Below are 19,427 nucleotides of genomic sequence, written 5' to 3' on the forward strand. Positions count from 1 at the left end.
GCCAGGTATGGATTCCAATCAGAGACAGCTGTCTATCGTTTTCTCTGATTGGAAGCCATACTTAGGCAGGCAGTTTTTCAAGGGTAGTTGTTTTCCGTTTTGTGAGTATCACCTGGCGGAACTGTTGGCTGTCGTTTTGTTGTTTTTGTTAAGTGTTATCATTAAATATGAGCACTCTACACGAGGGTCCCCTTTATACGACCCTCGTTACACTAAGATAACAACATAGCATGGCAGCAACACATGACAACACAGCAACAACATTATGTTGTGTCTTTGGCTATGCTGGATTAAGTGGTATGACATGCTATTCTATAAAATCCTTTCTCTGTAATTAATATTACCTGATTGAGCTAATCATTTAAATGTAATTAACTAGAAAGTCGGGGCACCACGGAAGAGTGTTTATAGAGCTGTTATCTTCCGAATAAACTCTAAAATACCTAGTAATATTTTACATCAACAGCAGTCAATATTAATCTTCACTTTATTTCAGTCTAATCTGAAAGTTGTAAATTCTTGGTTATCTTCATGAACCCTGGCTAACAAGTTGAATCAGCAATACAAAATTGGGTTTAATTATTTATTTACTAAATACTTAACTACTCACACAGAATCACACATATACACAGAATGCAAATTATGTCATACAGAAAACGTCCCTGGGGAACAGAACCTGTATGACGGCTGGTTACACAAAGAGAGGGGGTTGGGCATGAATGAAAGAGCGGGAAGACTGAGGAACAACGGGAGAAGCTAAGCTTTCGTAAATACAGTATCTTATGCATTCTAAATTACCGCCCATTTGGAAAAGGAAAATGCAATAAATATTTACTCTGAGCTGCGCTTCGGTAGGTTGGTTGTAGATGCTGGCCGTGTTGGCCAACAGAGATCTTGCTGTCCTCGGAAGAATGTCTCAGGTGGTAAATTGGATACGTTGTAGTATCTTCGTTGTGTGTTAGACTAGATACGTCGTCCGTCCTTTCCTAGGCCACGTTTACAGCTGCTGTTGCTAACTCAACGGCTAGGAGGTCTCACTTCTTTAGTGAATAAGAGTTCAAAGTTCATACCATTCACAACCAAAGCTCACGCTGAGGTTGGCTTAGTTCTGTAGTTGACATGTTAGTCCTTTTTAACGTATGGACCGTCGTCCTATCGTCCTCGGAACAGGAGGTTACATTTTCATCAAGGGCTTTATATAGTGGAGGGAGAGAAGGGTGTGTTTCATAGTTTATAACCCATGTCTCTTCACAGGGGCGGGCCACTGATTGAGCAGGGCTCTAACCTTATGAAAACCCAATTCTCTCATTTGGAAGCTAAAATTACATTTAATCTTTTCACAAATAGTTTAATTTAAATTGCACAACAATTCCATGTGAATCTGATAACTAGAATGTGTAGACTTTCCCAGGTACAGTTTATGTCGTCCTGTCATCAGTCATAATGTCTCAGATGACAACCGAACTGACATCATATTCTGGTTCTATTACCGAAATATGGTTCCTTTCCCCCCACTTGTTTGATGTTCCCAGACTCTCTATGTTTAACAAAGGCTATTCAAGAGTCCTTCAGTAGAGTCAGAGAGAGAGGGAAGGGAGAAAGGTATTTATTGGGGGTCATAAACCTCACCCACAGGCCAACGTCATGACAGTCCCCCCATGTTGGGTTCAATCTTGCGATTAACCTGCATGTTGCAAACCAACATAAAAATGACCGTGGGTTGTCCTAGTTGTGGACCATCGTTGTGGTCCCCATCTGGGGGTCGACCCGGTCTTCCTTAGTTTAGCCTCCATCTAAATATCTCTAAAATGCAGATGCCTTGCCACTAGTGCTCCCGAGTGGTGCAGTGGTCTAAGGCAATGCATCGCAGTGCTAGCTGTGCCACTAGAGATCCTGATTCGAGTCCAGGCTCTGTTGCAGGTGGCCGCGACCAGGAAACCCATCGGGCGGTGCATAATTGGCACAGCGTTGTCCGGTTTAGGGGGGAGGGTTTGGCTGGCAGGGATGTCTGTCACGAACCGGCTCGAAGCCCGTAACAAAAAGGGAGACAACGGGAAGATAAAGAATAACAAAATATATTTACTAACTGAAGTAAAGTAAATACAATTAACAATGGTGTGTGTTTAGTCAGTAGTGTAATTGAGTGGTCGCGTGTATACATCTGATAATGAGGGGTGTTGAAAGGTGCCAATGCAAACAAGCCAAATAGCCACAAAAATGCCACAACCAAAATCTGTCTGTGTGTCTGCATGTAGAGAGTCTCCTCCATGAATGTTGGAAGTGGTGCATTTATCCTGGGACACACCTGGGCCCAGAGTGTGTCCCATTTCACTGACGACCCTCCAGGCTCCGCCCACCGACATCCTATTAAGGAAAACAAGATCAAAGTGAGAGAATTCGGCAGACAGAGTGGGAGGGTCGTCACATGTCCTTATCCAATAGCGCTCTGGCGACTGCTGTGGCGGGCCGGGTGCATGCATGCTGACATGGTCGCCAAGTGTACGGTGTTTCCTCCGACACGTTGGTGTGGCTGGCTTACGTACGGGTTAAGCGGCATTGTGTCAATGAAGCAGTGCGGCTTGGTTGGGTTGTGTTTCGGAGGACGCACGGCTCTCGACCTTCGCCTCTCCTGAGTACAGAAGGGAGTTGCAGCGATGAGACAAGACTGAAACTACCAATTGGATACCCCGAAATTGGGGAGAAAAAAGGGGTAAAAATAAAAAATACCAGAGCTGTGTCTCTCCCAGACACGTTCTAATCAGAGAGGTACAGTAGAATAAATCCTCAGGAGAATTTATTTTTCCATTATACATTGTTGTCAATGAGAGAAACATACCTTGGTATATAGTGTGAGATTCTCCAAACTATTTCAGATGATACTTTATAAAAACTGTATGTAGTAACTCGTTCCTCTTCTTCTCCAGACGCTGATGACTCCGGCTGTGTCCTACTCAACACATCAAGAAAGGTAAGGATTCGAATGGTTACTCAAAGCCTCCTAGATACTGGGATGGAAAATATGATGCCTTCTGGGATAGTAGTCCTAATTCTAGTGTTCAATAATTTATTAATTGACATCTATAATACCATATGTCTTTAACTATTGACATCTATAATACCATATGTCTTTAACTGTTCATGCCTTAGACACCTCCTTTGTCCCTCCTCCCACACATGCGGTGACCTCACCCAGTATAACCAGCATGTCCAGAGATGCAACCTCTCTTATCACTCGGTGCCTGGGCTTACCGCCGCTGTACCCGCACCCCACCATACCCCTGTCTGTACATTATGCCCTGGATCTATTCTACCACGCCCAGAAATCTGCTCCTTTTATTCTCTGTCCCCAACGCACTAGACGACCAGTTCATATAGCCTTTAGCCGTACCCTCATCCTACTCCTCCTCTGTTCCTCTGGTGATGTAGAGGTTAACCCAGGCCCTGTAGCCCCCCAGTTCCACTCCTATTCCCCAGGTTCTTATAGCCTTTAGCCGTACCCTTATCCTACTCCTCCTCTGTTCCTCTGGTGATGTAGAGGTTAACCCAGGCTCTGCGTGTCCCCAGGCATCCTCATTTGTTGACTTCTGTAATCGAAAAAGCCTTGGTTTCATGCATGTTAACATCAGAAGCCTCCTCCCCAAGTTTGTTTTACTCACTGCTTTAGCACACTCCGCCAACCCCGATGTCCTTGCTGTGTCTGAATCCTGGTTTAGGAAGGCCCCCAAAAATTCTGAGATTTCCATACCCAACTACAACATTTTCCGTCAAGATAGAACTGCCAAAGGGGGAGGAATTCCAATCTACTGCAGAGATAGCCTGCAAAGTTCTGTCATACTTTCCAGGTCTATTCCCAAACAGTTCGAGCTTCTAATTTTAAAAATGAATCTCTCCAGAAATAAGTCTCTCACTGTTGCCGCCTGCTATAGACCCCCCTCAGCTCCCAGCTGTGCCCTGGACACCATATGTGAATTGATTGCCCCACATCTATCTTCAGAGTTCGTTCTGTTAGGTGACCTAAACGGGGATATGCTTAACACCCCAGCCGTCCTACAATCTAAGCTAGATGCCCTCAATCTCACACAAATGATCAAGGAAACAACCCTAAATCCGTAAACATGGGCACCCTCATAGATATCATCCTAACTAACTCGCCCTCCAAATACACCTCTGCTGTTTTCAACCAAGATCTCAGCAATCACTGCCTCATTGCCTGCATCCGCTATGGGTCCGCGGTCAAACGACCACCCCTCATCACTGGAAAATGCTCCCTAAAACACTTCTACAAGTAGGCTTTTCTAATCGACCTGGCCCAGGTATCCTGGAAGGATATTGACTTCATCCCGTCAGTCGAGGATGCCTGGTCGTTCTTTATAAGTAATTTCCTCACCATCTTAAATAAGCATGCCCCATTCAAAAAATGTAGAACCTGACTGCCCTTGACCAGCACAAAAACAGCACAAAAACATCCTGTGGCGTACAGCACTAGCATCGAATAGCCCCCGCGATATGCAACTGTTCAGGGAAGTCAGGAACCAATACACACAGTCAGTCAGGAAAGCAAAGGCTAGCTTTTTCAAACAGAAATTTGCATCCTGTAGCTCTAACTCCAAAAAGTTTTGGGACACTGTAAAGTCCATGGAGAACAAGAGCACCTCCTTCCAGCTGCCCACTGCACTGAGGTTAGGAAACACTGTGACCACTGATAAATCCACGATAATCGAACATTTCAATAAGCATTTCTCTACGGCTGGCCATGCTTTCCTCCTGGCTACCCCAATCCCGGCCAACAGCTCTGCACCCCTCGCAGCTACTTGCCCGAGCCTCCCCAGCTTCTCCTTCACCCAAATCCAGATCACAGATGTTCTGAAAGAGCTGCAAAACCTGAACCCGGACAAATCAGCTGGGCTAGACAATCTGGACCCTCTCTTTCTAAAATTATCCACCGCCATTGTTGCAACCACTATTACCAGCCTGTTCAACCTCTCATTCATTTCGCCCGAGATCCCTAAAGATTGGAAAGCTGCCGCGGTCATCCCCCTCTTCAAAGGGGGTGACACTCTAGACCCAAACTGTTACAGACCTATATCCATCCTGCCCTGCCTTTCTAAAGTCTTTGAAAGCCAAGTTAATAAACAGATCACTGACCATTTCGAATCCCACCGTACCTTCTCCGCTGTGCAATCCGGTTTCTGAGCTGGTCACGGGTGCACCTCAGCCACGCTCAAGGTACTAAACGATATCATAACCGGCATCGATAAAAGACAGTACTGTGCAGCCGTCTTCATCGACTTGGCCAAGGCTTTCGACTCTGTCAATCACCGTATTCTTATTGGCAGACTCAATAGCCTTGGTTTCTCAAATGACTGCCTCGCCTAGTTCACCAACTACTTCGCAGATAGAGTTCAGTGTGTCAAATCGGAGTGCCTGTTGTCCAGACCTCTGGCAGTCTCTATGGGGGTACCACAGGGTTCAATTCTCGGGCCGACTCTTTTCTCTGTATATATCAACGATGTCGCTCTTGCTTCGGGTGATTCCCTGATCCACCTCTACACAGACGACACCATTCTGTATACATCTGGCCCTTCTTTGGACACTGTGTTAACTAACCTCCAAACGAGCTTCAATGCCATACAACACTCCTTCCGTGGCCTCCAACTGCTCTTAAACGCTAGCAAAACCAATTGCATGCTTTTCAACCGTTCGCTGCCCTCGCCCGCCCGCCCGCCCGACTAGCATCACTACTCTGAACGGTTCTGACCTAGAATACATGGCAACTACAAATACCTAGGTGTCTGGCTAGACTGTAAACTCTCCTTCCAGACTCATATCAAACATCTCCAATCCAAAATCAAATATTGAGTTGGCTTTCTATTTCGCAACAGAGCCTCCTTCACTCACGCCGCCCAACTTACCCTCGTAAAACTGACTATCCTACCGATCTTTGACTTCGGCGATGTCCTCTACAAAATAACTTCCAATACTCAACTCAGAAAATTGGATGCAGTCTATCACAGTGCCATCCGTTTTGTTACCAAAGCCCCATACACTACCCACCACTGTGACCTGTATGCTCTAGTTGGCTGGCCCTCGCTACATATTCGTCGCCAGACCCACTGGCTCCAGGTCATCTACAAGTCTATGCTAGGTAAAGCTCCGCCTTGTCTCAGCTCACTGGTCACGATAACAACACCCACCCGTTGCACGCGCTCCAGCAGGTATATCTCACTGGTCATCCCCAAAGCCAACACCCCCTTTGGCCGCCTTTCCTTCCAGTTCTCTGCTGCCAATGACTGGAACGAATTGCAAAATTCGCTGAAGCTGAAGACTTACATTTCCCTCACTAACTTTAAACATCAGCTATCTGAGCAGCTAACCGATCGCTGCAGCTGTACATAGTCCATCTGTAAATAGCCCACCCAATCTACCTACCTCATTCCCATATTGTTTTTATTTACTTTGCTGCTCTTTTGCACACCAGTATCACTACTTACACACCATCATCTGCTCATCATCATCTGCTCATCTATCACTCCAGTGTTAATCTGCTAAATTGTAATTACTTTGCTACTATGGCCTATTTATTGCCTTACCTCCTCATGCCATTTGCACACACTGTATATAGACTTTATTTTTTCCTATTGTGTCATTGACTGTACACTTTTTGTTCCATGTAACTCTGTGTTGTTGTTTCTGTCGCACTGCTTTGCTTTATCTTGGCCAGGTCGCAGTTGTAAAGGAGAACTTGTTCTCAACTAGCCTACCTGGTTAAATAAAGGACTTGTTCTCAACTAGCCTACCTGGTTAAATAAAGGACTTGTTCTCAACTAGCCTACCTGGTTAAATAAAGGACTTGTTCTCAACTAGCCTACCTGGTTAAATAAAGGACTTGTTCTCAACTAGCCTACCTGGTTAAATAAAGGACTTGTTCTCAACTAGCCTACCTGGTTAAATAAAGGACTTGTTCTCAACTAGCCTACCTGGTTAAATAAAGGACTTGTTCTCAACTAGCCTACCTGGTTAAATAAAGGACTTGTTCTCAACTAGCCTAACCTGGTTAAATAAAGGACTTGTTCTCAACTAGCCTACCTGGTTAAATAAAGGACTTGTTCTCAACTAGCCTACCTGGTTAAATAAAGGACTTGTTCTCAACTAGCCTACCTGGTTAAATAAAGGACTTGTTCTCAACTAGCCTACCTGGTTAAATAAAGGACTTGTTCTCCACTAGCCTACCTGGTTAAATAAAGGACTTGTTCTCCACTAGCCTACCTGGTTAAATAAAGGTTAAATAATAAAGACATTTTAAAAAACTATTGACATCTATAATACCATATGTCTTTAACTATTGACATCTATAATACCATATGTCTTTAACTATTGACATCTATAATACCATATGTCTTTAACTATTGACATCTATAATACCATATGTCTTTAACTATTGACATCTATAATACCATATGTCTTTAACTATTGACATCTATAATACCATATGTCTTTAACTATTGACATCTATAATACCATATGTCTTTAACTATTGACATCTATAATACCATATGTCTTTAACTATTGACATCTATAATACCATATGTCTTTAACTATTGACATCTATAATACCATATGTCTTTAACTATTGACATCTATAATACCATATGTCATGAACTATTGACATCTGTAATACTATATGTTTTAAACTAAATTAGATATTTTTTTTTTCACGGGGCTACCCACAATACCCCATAATGTCATGCTGAACAAAAATATAAAAGCAACACGTAAAGTGTTGGTCTCATGTTTCATGAGCTGAAATAAAAGATGCACAAAATGTCCAGACGCACAAAAAGCTTATTTCTCTCAAATTTGTTTACATCCCTGTTAGTGAGCATTTCTCCTTTGCCAAAATAATCCATCCACCTGACAGGTGTAGCATATCAAGAAGCTGATTAAACAGCATGATCATTACACAGGTACACCTTGTGCTGGGGACAATAAAAGGCCACTCTAAAACGTGCAGTTTTGTCACACAACCCAATGCCACAGATGTCAAGTTGAGGGAGCATGCAATTGGCATGCTGGCTGCAGGAATGTCCAACAGATCTGTTGCCAAAACATGTCATTTTAATTTCTCTACCACAAGTCACCTCCAACGTTGTTTTAGAGAATTTGGCAGTACGTCCAATTGGCCTCACAACAGCAGACCATGTGTAACAACGCCAGCCCAGGACCTCCACATCCAGCTCCTTCACCTGCAGGATCGTCTGACACCAGCCAACCTGACAGCTGATGAAACTCTGGGTTTGCACAACCGAAGAATTTCTGCACAAACTGTCAGAAACCGTCTCACGGAAGCTCACCTGCTTCTCGTCATCCACACCAGGGTCTTGACCTGACTGCAGTTCGGTATCATAACCGACTACAGTGGCCAAATGCTCACCTTCAATTGACACTGGCACGCTGGAGAAGTGTGCTCTTCACAAATTAATCCCAATTTTAACTGTACCGGGAAGATGGCAGACAGCGGTTTGCTGATGTCAACGTTGTGAACAGAGTGCCTCAGGGTGGCGGTTGGGTTATGGTATGAGCTATGGACAACGAATACGATTGCACTTTATCGATATACATTTGAATCCATAGAGATACTGTGACGAGATTCTGAGGCCCATTGTGTTGTCATTCATCCTCTGACACTGATTTCCTCATATGAACTGTAACTCAATACATTTTAGAAATTGTTCCATGTCGCGTTTATATTTTTTGTTCCGTGTATATTTTTAGAAATGTTTATATATAAATAAAAAATGTAAAACTGAAATGTCTTGAGTCAATAAGCAATCAACCCCGTAAAATAAGTTCAGGAGTAAAAATGTGCTTAACAGGTCACAGAATAAGTTGCATGGACTCTGTGTGCAATAATAGTGTTTAACATTATTTTTGAATGACTACCTCATCTCTGTACCCCACACATACAATTATCTGTAAGGTCCCTCAGTCGAGGAGTGATTTTCTAACACAGATTCAACCACAAAAATGGGGATGTAGACATATACATTTCAATTACAGAAACATACAAGCCTCACAGATAAAAAATCAATGATATGTACTACCACATCTTGTAATGACAATCACATTCCTCAGTAACATGTGTCTATAAACTCCTCCAAGGAAACAAGATGCTGGTGTTTCCAGCTGGTCTGGAGAGAATTCCAAGACCACGGAGCAGAGCAGCTACAGCACTTTTTCCCATGATCCTTTCTGATTTTAGGAACCGTTAAAAGTAAGTAGGAGGTAAACACTAACTGGTATTTACTTTCTGACCTTATCAAAGAAGAACAGAAATACATACATACCTACATAGAGTCAACGAAGACCAGCCAACACCACTATATAGATCACAGTGATGTGGAGACCAGCCAACACCACTATAGAGATCACAGTGATGTGGAGACCAGCCAACACCACTATAGAGATCACAGTGGTGTGGAGACCAGCCAACACCACTATATAGATCACAGTGGTGTGGCGACCAGCCAACACCACTATAGAGATCACAGTGGTGTGGCGACCAGCCAACACCACTACAGAGATCACAGTGGTTTCAAGTCATAGTCACACCCTGATTCAGAAGACAGTAGAGGGAGTGGTCTGTTTTCAGGTCATAGCCTCGCCCTGATTCAGAAGAGAATCGGGTCTGATTTCAGGTCATAGTCACACCCTGATTACAGGTCATAGTCACACCCTGATTCAGAAGGCAGTAGAGGTAGTAGTCTGATTTCAGGTCATAGCCTCACCCTGATTCAGAAGGCAGTAGAGGTAGTGGTCTGATTTCAGGTCATAGCCTTACCCTGATTCAGAAGGCATTTAAACATCATCCAATCATCAGCTGAATCAGTCCTTGATTTCAGCTAGTTCATCTGAGAACCAAGCTTTTTAAATGTAACCTTTATTTAACTAGGCAAGTCAGTTAAGAACACATTCTTATTTACAATGACGGCCTCCCGGGGAACAGTGGGTTTACTGCCTTGTTCAGGGGCAGAATGACAGCTTTTTACCTTGTCAGCTCAGGGATTCAATCCAGCAACCTTTCGGTTACTGGCCCAACGCTCTAACCACTAGGCTACCTGCCGCCCCTTCATTCAGGGTGTCTCTGCCCTTCATTCTGTATTGGTTGAAAGGGGCATGCTTGTGGCATACATCTTGGAATGCTTTGTGGAAGTAAGAAAAGGCTCATTTAACACCAGGGATGAATTCTACTCTATTCCAGGCAATGTTAAAAAAAAATAATGTAAAAAAAAAACATGAATATCAAACTGTTTCCAGTTTCTTTTCATGATGATATGTGGAGGTAGTTTAGGAATTTTACCATCCCTCACACAGGCAACAGCACAGTGATCACATTCTGTGATAATAATTCTAAAATCTGGCCTCCCGAGTCTGGAACAGCTGGTGCTCTCATGCATGGTTCAGTGTTGCTTGCCTTGACTCGAGCATAGAAGGCATTTAGCTCATCTGGTAGGCTCGCATCGTGGATGTTACCTGTAATCCATGGCTTCTGGTTGGGGTATGTGCGTATGGTCACTGTGGGGACGAAGTGGTCGATGCTCTAATTTATGAAGCCAGTGACCTCAATATTATCGGATGAATCCCGGAACATATTCCAGTCTGTGCTAGTGAAACAGTCCTGTAGCTTTGCATCCGCTTCATCGGACCACTTCCGTATTGAGCGTGTCACTGGTACTTCCTGTTTGAGTTTTATCTTGTAATCCGGAGGATAGAGTTATGGTCTATCCTTTTGCTTATGTCCCTATACAGCTCATTGAGTGTGGTCTTAGTGCCAGCATCAATTTGTGGTGGTAAATAGACAGCTCTTGTTAAATAGTATGGTCTGCAGCTTATCATGAGTTATTCTAACTCAGGCTTGCAAAAACTTGAGATTTTCTTAATTAACATTAAAGAATCGTGCACCAGCTGTTGTCGACAAAGAGACATACCCCTCCTCCATTTGTCTTACCCGAGTCTGCCGTCCAGTCTTGACAATGCATTGAAAAAACAGAGAGATGTATACTATTCATGTCCTTATTCAGCCAAGACTCTGTGAAACATAGAAAACAGTTTTTCCGGTCCCGTTGATAGGATAGTCTCGAACGGAGCTCATCCAGTTTGTTCTCCAGTGACTGCATGTTCACCAATAGAACAAAGGGCAACGGCGGTCTATTTGCTCGCTGACGTAGTCTCTTCAGGATACCGCCTCGCCTGCCTCTATTTTGCCGCCGCTTCCTCTTTCGAGTCTCGGTGATTAGGGCTTCGTCCGGAGAAAGAAGAAAGTCCAGAGCTGCCGAATCATTGAAGTAGAAATGTTCATCCAAATGGAGATTAGTGATCGCTATTCTGATGCCTAGAAACTGTTTTCATCATACAAAATGATGGCAGAGACATTACGTAGCAAAACATTTAAGATCAGTGTAAAAAAACACACAAAATACCAAAACTGGTAAAGAGCCCCTAAGACGCCTTCCATCCTCTTCAGAGCCATCTTTCAACCCCTCCACCATGTTTCAACCCCTCCGCCATCTTTCAACCCCTCCGCCATCTTTCAACCCCTCCGCCATCTTTCAACCCCTCCACCATGTTTCAACCCCTCCGCCATCTTTCAACCCCTCAGCCATCTTTCAACCCCTCCGCCATCTTTCAACCCCGCCGCCATCTTTCAACCCCTCCGCCATCTTTCAACCCCTCCGCCATCTTTCAACCCCTCCGCCATCTTTCAACCCCTCCACCATGTTTCAACCCCTCCGCCATCTTTCAACCCCGCCGCCATCTTTCAACCCCTCCGCCATCTTTCAACCCCTCCGCCATCTTTCAACCCCTCCACCATGTTTCAAACCACTTCATGTCACAAATCCCCCCAGCACTTTCACAGTTTGCCACTATTCTTGCTCAACTAAAAACATAATCTGTCTCATCACAATTTTTTAAGTCTCTCCAAAACAAATATTTTGAGGTAGGGTTAGGGCTGTTGAATTACCACCACAATGGCAGTCATGAGTCTTAAACAGCATGTCCAATTCCACACGGTAATCTCCTCTTATGCACTCGGGACATGCGTTGGTAGTACCCAATTCGCTAATGACCATCAGGTCACTAATGGCCTGGTGTTCAGTGGTCTATTGTCCTAACCCAGTATTTACCAAACTCGGTCCTCGGGACCCCAAGGGGTGCACGTTTTGGTCTTTGCCCTAACACTACACAGCTGATTCAAATAATCAACTAATCATCAAGCTTTGATTAAAACCAAAAGATTCACCCCTTGGGGAGACAGGACTGAGTTTGGGAAATGCTGTTCTAACCACTTTGACATCAATGTAAATCGAAAATCACATCAAACACTTATCATCAAAACAGTAGCATGCTTTTAAGAATCTCCGTTCGGCTACATTGTTTGACCTCACTGTGATGAACAATTTGAAGACAGAAGTTCAACAACAGGTTGAAACTGAGTGGAAAACATGGTCGTTGTGAATGCTGTTTCAAGGCCTAACAACATGGATAGTGCTTTCTAAGGTGATGATTCATTTGAAGCATTTAAGACATTGCATGTAGAACACCCATACGTATATTAGAGTTGATTTATACACATAGGCCTATATATGAGCTCAAGTCCGGAAAAAAATCTTCATGATTGTGCAGTTATACAATACATAGCCTACCGAATATTAGGCATGGCAGAAAAACATTTAAAACATGTTTTACATCCTAGTGTTGTGTCTTTGGCTATGCCGGATTAAGTGATATGACATGCTATTCTATAAAATAATTTCTCTAATTAATATTACCTGATTAAGCTAATCAGGTTAATGTAATTAACTAGAACGTCGGGGCACCACGAAAGAATGTTAATAGAGCTGTTATCTTCATCTGCATGACAATAACCGACTGAAAAAAATGTCAGACTGCCACAGCCCTAAGTAGGGTGGTGATTTACCTCAAGATACCCTACAATTGACCCGTGTTACATTCAGCCCCACTCTTCCCTATGCACTCACACATGCTTAACCATGATGCTGCTAAAAACTCAGGCTTTAAAATGGTACAGTTCACCGATATTTAGGAGTTGATGAATAAATAAAGTAGGAATGGAAATCTGAAATCTTTTTATTAACAGAGGTCATTAAAACTGCTGATTTCCCCTCGTTGCTTTAACTGCTTTTCAGAAGGTATGTTTCTCCTCATATCGCCTCTAGCAACAGTTCTCACAGAACACAACAACAATCCGACTAGGTAAATAGATTAACTACTATGGGGTTGGCAAATGTTTCTATTCATTACCAGTTTTATCATCTTCGAGAGTGAACCTCAGCAGAAATTTAAAAAAAATCCGTGGCGGGAATGATTTTTCCGTGGCACAGCACCACAGATAAATGACTGCATCGGAAACACTTCCAATCTATGATTAAGGTGAGCGGAGCCTGTGTTGTGTGTAACTAAGCACAATCTTTCCCTCCCAGTACGTGAAGCTGATGAACTTTGAGGAGGAGGTGCGGGCGCATCGAGACCTGGACGGCTTCCTGGCCAGAGCTAGCGTCCTATTGGACGAAACGGCGCCGACGCTAGACCACGTTCTGAAGAGGATGTTGCATCACGTGGGGCAGGACAGCCACGCGGCCGAGACAGAATGCAATTTTGAGGAGGTCATGAGCATGTTGTTCACCGACGCGGGAGCACAGGAGAGTAACGGTGAGCGACACACTACATAGCTCTCTATGAGGTCTATATGTCAGGTTATAACTGGTTGTGGCAGTTTAATGACAGGTTATGTGCATGTTGTTCACCGACGCGGGAGCTCAGGAGGTTAACGGTAAGGAGCTCTATATTGAGGTCCCTATGTCAGGTTATAGCATTCTAATGACAGGTTATTGACAGGTCATGAGCATGTTGTTCACTGATGTTGGAGCTCAGAGGTTAACAGTGAGAGGCTTTATCCTAATCCTAACCTTCTCTATGAGGTCTATATGACAGTTTATAACAGAGGTGGTGATGGATGGAGGGAGACGTGTTTAGAAATCTGATAAACTGACAGGTGTATGAGCCATGGTGGAAGGATCACAGTTCAATGTTGGGCATCCAGGCATTTGTATTTTTCCCTCTGTCTGTCCCTCTGTATCTCCCTCCGTCTCTCCCTGTCTGTCCCTCTGTATCTCCCTCCGTCTCTCCCTGTCTGTCCCTCTGTGTCTCCCTCCGTCTCTCCCTGTCTCTCCCTCTGTATCTCCCTCCGTCTCTCCCTGCCTGTCCCTCTGTGTCTCCCTCCGTCTCTCCCTGTCTCTCCCTCTGTATCTCCCTCCGTCTCTCCCTGCCTGTCCCTCTGTGTCTCCCTCCGTCTCTCCCTGTCTCTCCCTCTGTATCTCTCTCCGTCTCTCCCTGTCTGTCCCTGTCTGTCCCTCTGTATCTCCCTGTCTGTCCCTCTGTGTCTCCCTCCGTCTCTCCCTGTCTGTCCCTCTGTGTCTCCCTCCGTCTCTCCCTGCCTGTCCCTCTGTGTCTCCCTCTGTATCTCCCTGTCTGTCCCTCTGTATCTCCCTCCGTCTCTCCCTGTCTGTACCTCTGTCTGTCCCTGTCTGTCCCTGTCTGTCCCTCTGTATCTCCCTCCGTCTCTCCCTGCCTGTCCCTCTGTCTGTCCCTCCGTCTCTCCCTGTCTGTCCCTCTGTGTCTCCCTCCGTCTCTCCCTGTCTCTCCCTCTGTATCTCCCTCCGTCTCTCCCTGTCTGTCCCTCTGTGTCTCCCTCCGTCTCTCCCTGTCTCTCCCTCTGTGTCTCCCTCCGTCTCTCCCTGTCTCTCCCTCTGTATCTCCCTCCGTCTCTCCCTGTCTGTCCCTCCGTCTCTCCCTGTCTGTCCCTCTGTATCTCCCTCCGTCTCTCCCTGTCTGTACCTCTGTGTCTCCCTCCGTCTCTCCCTGTCTGTCCCTCTGTGTCTCCCTCTGTCTCTCCCTGTCTGTACCTCTGTCTGTCCCTCTGTATCTCCCTCCGTCTCTCCCTGTCTGTACCTCTGTATCTCCCTCTGTCTCTCCCTGTCTGTCCCTCTGTGTCTCCCTACGTCTCTCCCTGTCTGTCCCTCTGTGTCTCCCTCTGTCTCTCCCTGTCTGTACCTCTGTCTGTCCCTCTGTGTCTCCCTCCGTCTCTCCCTGTCTGTACCTCTGTCTGTCCCTCTCTCTCACTCTCCATCTCTATCTCGCTCTCTTTCTCCCTCTCTCACTCTCCTTCTCTCTCTCTCCCTCTCTCCTCCCTCTCTCCCCAGTCTTGTAACCCCCCCACACACACACACACACACACACACTCTGTGTGTATATACAGTGCCTTTGGAAAGTATTCAGACCCCTTCATCCCTTTTACACATTTTGTTACGTTTCAGCCTTATTCTAAAAGTGATGAAATAGTTTTTCCCCCTCACCAATCTACACACAATACCTCATAATGACAAAGCAAAAACGTTTTTTTTGAAATGTTTGCTCATTCATTGTTAAAAACGAAATATAACATTTACATAAGTATTCAGACCCTTTACTCAGTACTTTGTTGAAGCACCTTTGGCAGCGATTACAGCCTGGAGTCTTCTTGGGTATGACGCTACAAGCTTGGTACACCTGTATTTGGGGAGTTTCTCCCATTCTTCTCTGCAGATCCTCTCAAGCTCTGTCAGGTTGGATGGGGAGCGTCGCTGCACAGCTATTTTCAGGTCTCTCCAGAGATGTTCGATCTGGTTTAAGTCCGGGCTCTGGCTGGGCCACTCAAGAACATTGGCCCTTGTCCCGAAGCCACTCCTGCGTTGTCTTGGCTGTGTGCTTAGGGTCGTTGTCCTGTTGGAAGGTGAACCTTCACCCCAGTCTGAGGTCCTGAGAGCTCTGGAGCAGGTTTTCATCAAGGATCTCTCTGTACTTTGCTCCGTTCATCTTTACCTCGATCCTGACTAGTCTCCCAGTCCCTGTCACTGAAAAACATCCCCACATCATGATGCTATCACCACAATGCTTCACCAAGTTCAATCTTGGTTTCATCAGACCAGAGAATCTTGTTTCTCATGATCTGAGTCTTTAGGTGCCTTTTGGTAAACTCCAAGCGGTCTCTCATCGGCCTTTTACTGAGGAGTGTCTTCCGTCTGGCCACTCGACCGTAAAGGCCTGATTGGTGGAGTGCTGCAAAGTTGGCTGTCCTTCTGGAAGGTTCTCCCATCTCCACAGAGGAACTCTGGAGCTCTGTCAGAGTGACCATTGGGTTCTTGGTCACTTCCCTGACAAAGGCCCTTCTCTCCCGATTGCTCAGTTTGGCCGGGCGGTCAGTTCTAGGAAGAGTCTTGGTGGTTCCAAACGTCTTACATTTAAGAATGATGGAGGCCACTGTGTTTTTGGGGACCTTCAATGCTGCAGAAATGTTTTAGTACCCTTCCCCAGATCTGTGCCTCGACACAATCCTGTCTCGGCACTCTATGGACAATTCCTTTGACCTCATGGCTTGGTTTCTTTCTGACATGCACTGTCAACTGTGGGACCTTATATAAACAGGTGTGTGCCTTTCCAAATCATGTCCAATCAATTGAATTTACCACAGGTGGACTCCAATCAAGTTGTAGAAACATCTCAAGGATGATCAATGGAAACAGGATGCACCTGAGCTCAATTTTTGCAAAGGGTCTGAATACTTATGAAAAATAGATATTTCTGTTTTTGAAATTTAATACATTTGCAAAAATTTCGAAAAAACTTTTCTTTCTCTGTCATTATGGGGTATTGTATGTAGATTGCTGAGGATTTGTATTTATTTAATCCATTTTAGAATAAGGCTGTGAAGTAACAAAATGTGGAAAAATTCAAGGGGTCTAAATACTGTCCGAATGCACTGTATAACATAACACTCATCCCTGTGAGGGAGGTAATGAGGAGGAGTCAGGCGGTGTTGTCAGGCGGTGGTTAACTGGTGCAGTGAATCAGGCGCAGGAGAGCAGAAATGAGTGTACATTGTATTTAATTCCACGACAACACCGGTATACAGACAATACTCAAAGTGCGGAGAAATACCGGTCACTCGAAAATAACAGGCGTAAATACATAACCCGGCAAACATAACCAGCCGACAAGTACCGCCAAGAACAAATCAATAAACACGCACACTAAACATGTGGAAAACAGAGGGTTAAATAATGAACATGTAATTGGGGAATAGAAACCAGGTGTGTAGAAAACAAAGACAAAACAAATGGAAAATGAAAGGTGGATCGGCGACGGCTAAAAGACCAGTGACGTCGACCGCCGAACGCCGCCCGAACAAGGAGAGGGACCGACCTCGGCGGGAGTTGTAACAGGTGTATGTTTTTGTGAGGAGTTTGTGTCACCTCCAGACATCCTCAATCTATCTCTCTTTAGGTGATTCAGCCTGTTCTCTTTAATTATTTATTTAGGGGGAGGGATATAGAGGGAGGGAGGGGGGATATAGAGGGAGGGAGGGATATAGAGGGAGGGAGGGATGTAGAGGGAGGGAGGGATATAGAGGGAGGGAGGGATATAGAGGGAGGGAGGGGGGATATAGAGGGAGGGAGGGATATAGAGGGGAGGGATATAGAGGGAGGGAGGGATATAGGGGAGGGAGGGATATAGAGGGAGGGAGGGATATAGAGGGAGGGAGGGGGGATATAGAGGGAGGGAGGGATATAGAGGGAGGGAGGGATATAGAGGGAGGGAAAGATATAGAGGGAGGGAAGGGGGATATAGAGGGAGGGAGGGGGGATATAGAGGGAGGGAGGGATATAGAGGGAGGGAGGGATATAAAGGGAGGGAGGGATATAGAGGGAGGGAGGGATATAGAGGGAGGGAGGGATATAGAGGGAGGGAGGGGGGATATAGAGGGAGGGATATAGAGGGAGGCATACAGGGATTGTGTTTTAGAGCCTAATAATGACTGTCTGCCACTGGAAACCTAGTCCAGTCCACTGCCACTAGAAACCTAGTCCAGTCCACTGGAAACCTAGTCCAGTCCACTGCCGCTGGAAACCTAGTCCAGTCCACTGGAAACCTAGTCCACTGCCACTGGAAACCTGGTCCAGTCCACTGGAAACCTAGTCCAGTCCACTGGAAACCTAGTCCAGTCCACTGGAAACCTAGTCCACTGCCACTGGAAACTTAGTCCAGTCCACTGCCACTGGAAACCTAGTCCACTGCCACTGGAAACCTAGTCCAGTCCACTGCCACTGGAAACCTAGTCCAGTCCACTGCCACTGGAAACCTAGTCCAGTCCACTGCCGCTGGAAACCTAGTCCAGTCCACTGGAAACCTAGTCCACTGCCACTGGAAACCTGGTCCAGTCCACTGGAAACCTAGTCCAGTCCACTGGAAACCTAGTCCACTGCCACTGGAAACCTAGTCCAGTCCACTGCCACTGGAAACCTAGTCCACTGCCACTGGAAACCTAGTCCAGTCCACTGCCACTGGAAACCTAGTCCAGTCCACTGGAAACCTAGTCCAGTCCACTGCCACTAGAAACCTAGTCCAGTCCACTGGAAAACCTAGTCCACTGCCACTGGAAACCTGGTCCAGTCCACTGGAAACCTAGTCCACTGCCACTGGAAACCTAGTCCAGTCCACTGCCACTGGAAACCTAGTCCAGTCCACTGCCACTGGAAACCTAGTCCAGTCCACTGCCACTGGAAACCTAGTCCAGTCCACTGGAAACCTAGTCCAGTCCACTGGAAACCTAGTCCAGTCCACTGCCACTGGAAACCTGGTCCAGTCCACTGCCACTGGAAACCTAGTCCAGTCCACTGGAAACCTAGTCCAGTCCACTGGAAACCTGGTCCAGTCCACTGGAAACCTAGTCCAGTCCACTGGAAACCTAGTCCAGTCCACTGGAAACCTAGTCCACTGCCACTGGAAACCTAGTCCAGTCCACTGCCACTGGAAACCTAGTCCACTGCCACTGGAAACCTAGTCCAGTCCACTGCCACTGGAAACCTAGTCCAGTCCACTGCCGCTGGAAACCTGGTCCAGTCCACTGGAAACCTAGTCCAGTCCACTGGAAACCTAGTCCAGTCCACTGGAAACCTAGTCCACTGCCACTGGAAACCTAGTCCAGTCCACTGCCACTGGAAACCTAGTCCACTGCCACTGGAAACCTAGTCCAGTCCACTGCCACTGGAAACCTAGTCCAGTCCACTGGAAACCTAGTCCAGTCCACTGCCACTAGAAACCTAGTCCAGTCCACTGGAAACCTAGTCCAGTCCACTGGAAAACCTAGTCCACTGCCACTGGAAACCTGGTCCAGTCCACTGGAAACCTAGTCCACTGCCACTGGAAACCTAGTCCAGTCCACTGCCACTGGAAACCTAGTCCAGTCCACTGCCACTGGAAACCTAGTCCAGTCCACTGCCACTGGAAACCTAGTCCAGTCCACTGGAAACCTA

The 19,427-nt window shown here is 45.8% G+C and overlaps 1 protein-coding gene across 1 annotated transcript in view; it reads left to right on the plus strand.

Moving 5' to 3' along the window:
* Positions 1–19,427, plus strand: part of slc4a11 (solute carrier family 4 member 11) — a 140,554-nt gene that overhangs the window by 14,372 nt on the left and 106,755 nt on the right. The window contains exons 2-3 of the mRNA XM_045704876.1: positions 2,925–2,968; positions 13,500–13,728. Coding sequence (XP_045560832.1) covers positions 2,925–2,968; positions 13,500–13,728 — 273 coding nt within the window. The remainder of the gene's footprint in view (positions 1–2,924; positions 2,969–13,499; positions 13,729–19,427) is intronic.

Source organism: Salmo salar, chromosome ssa01, assembly GCF_905237065.1.
Source record: "Salmo salar chromosome ssa01, Ssal_v3.1, whole genome shotgun sequence".
Classification (NCBI taxonomy): domain Eukaryota; kingdom Metazoa; phylum Chordata; class Actinopteri; order Salmoniformes; family Salmonidae; genus Salmo; species Salmo salar.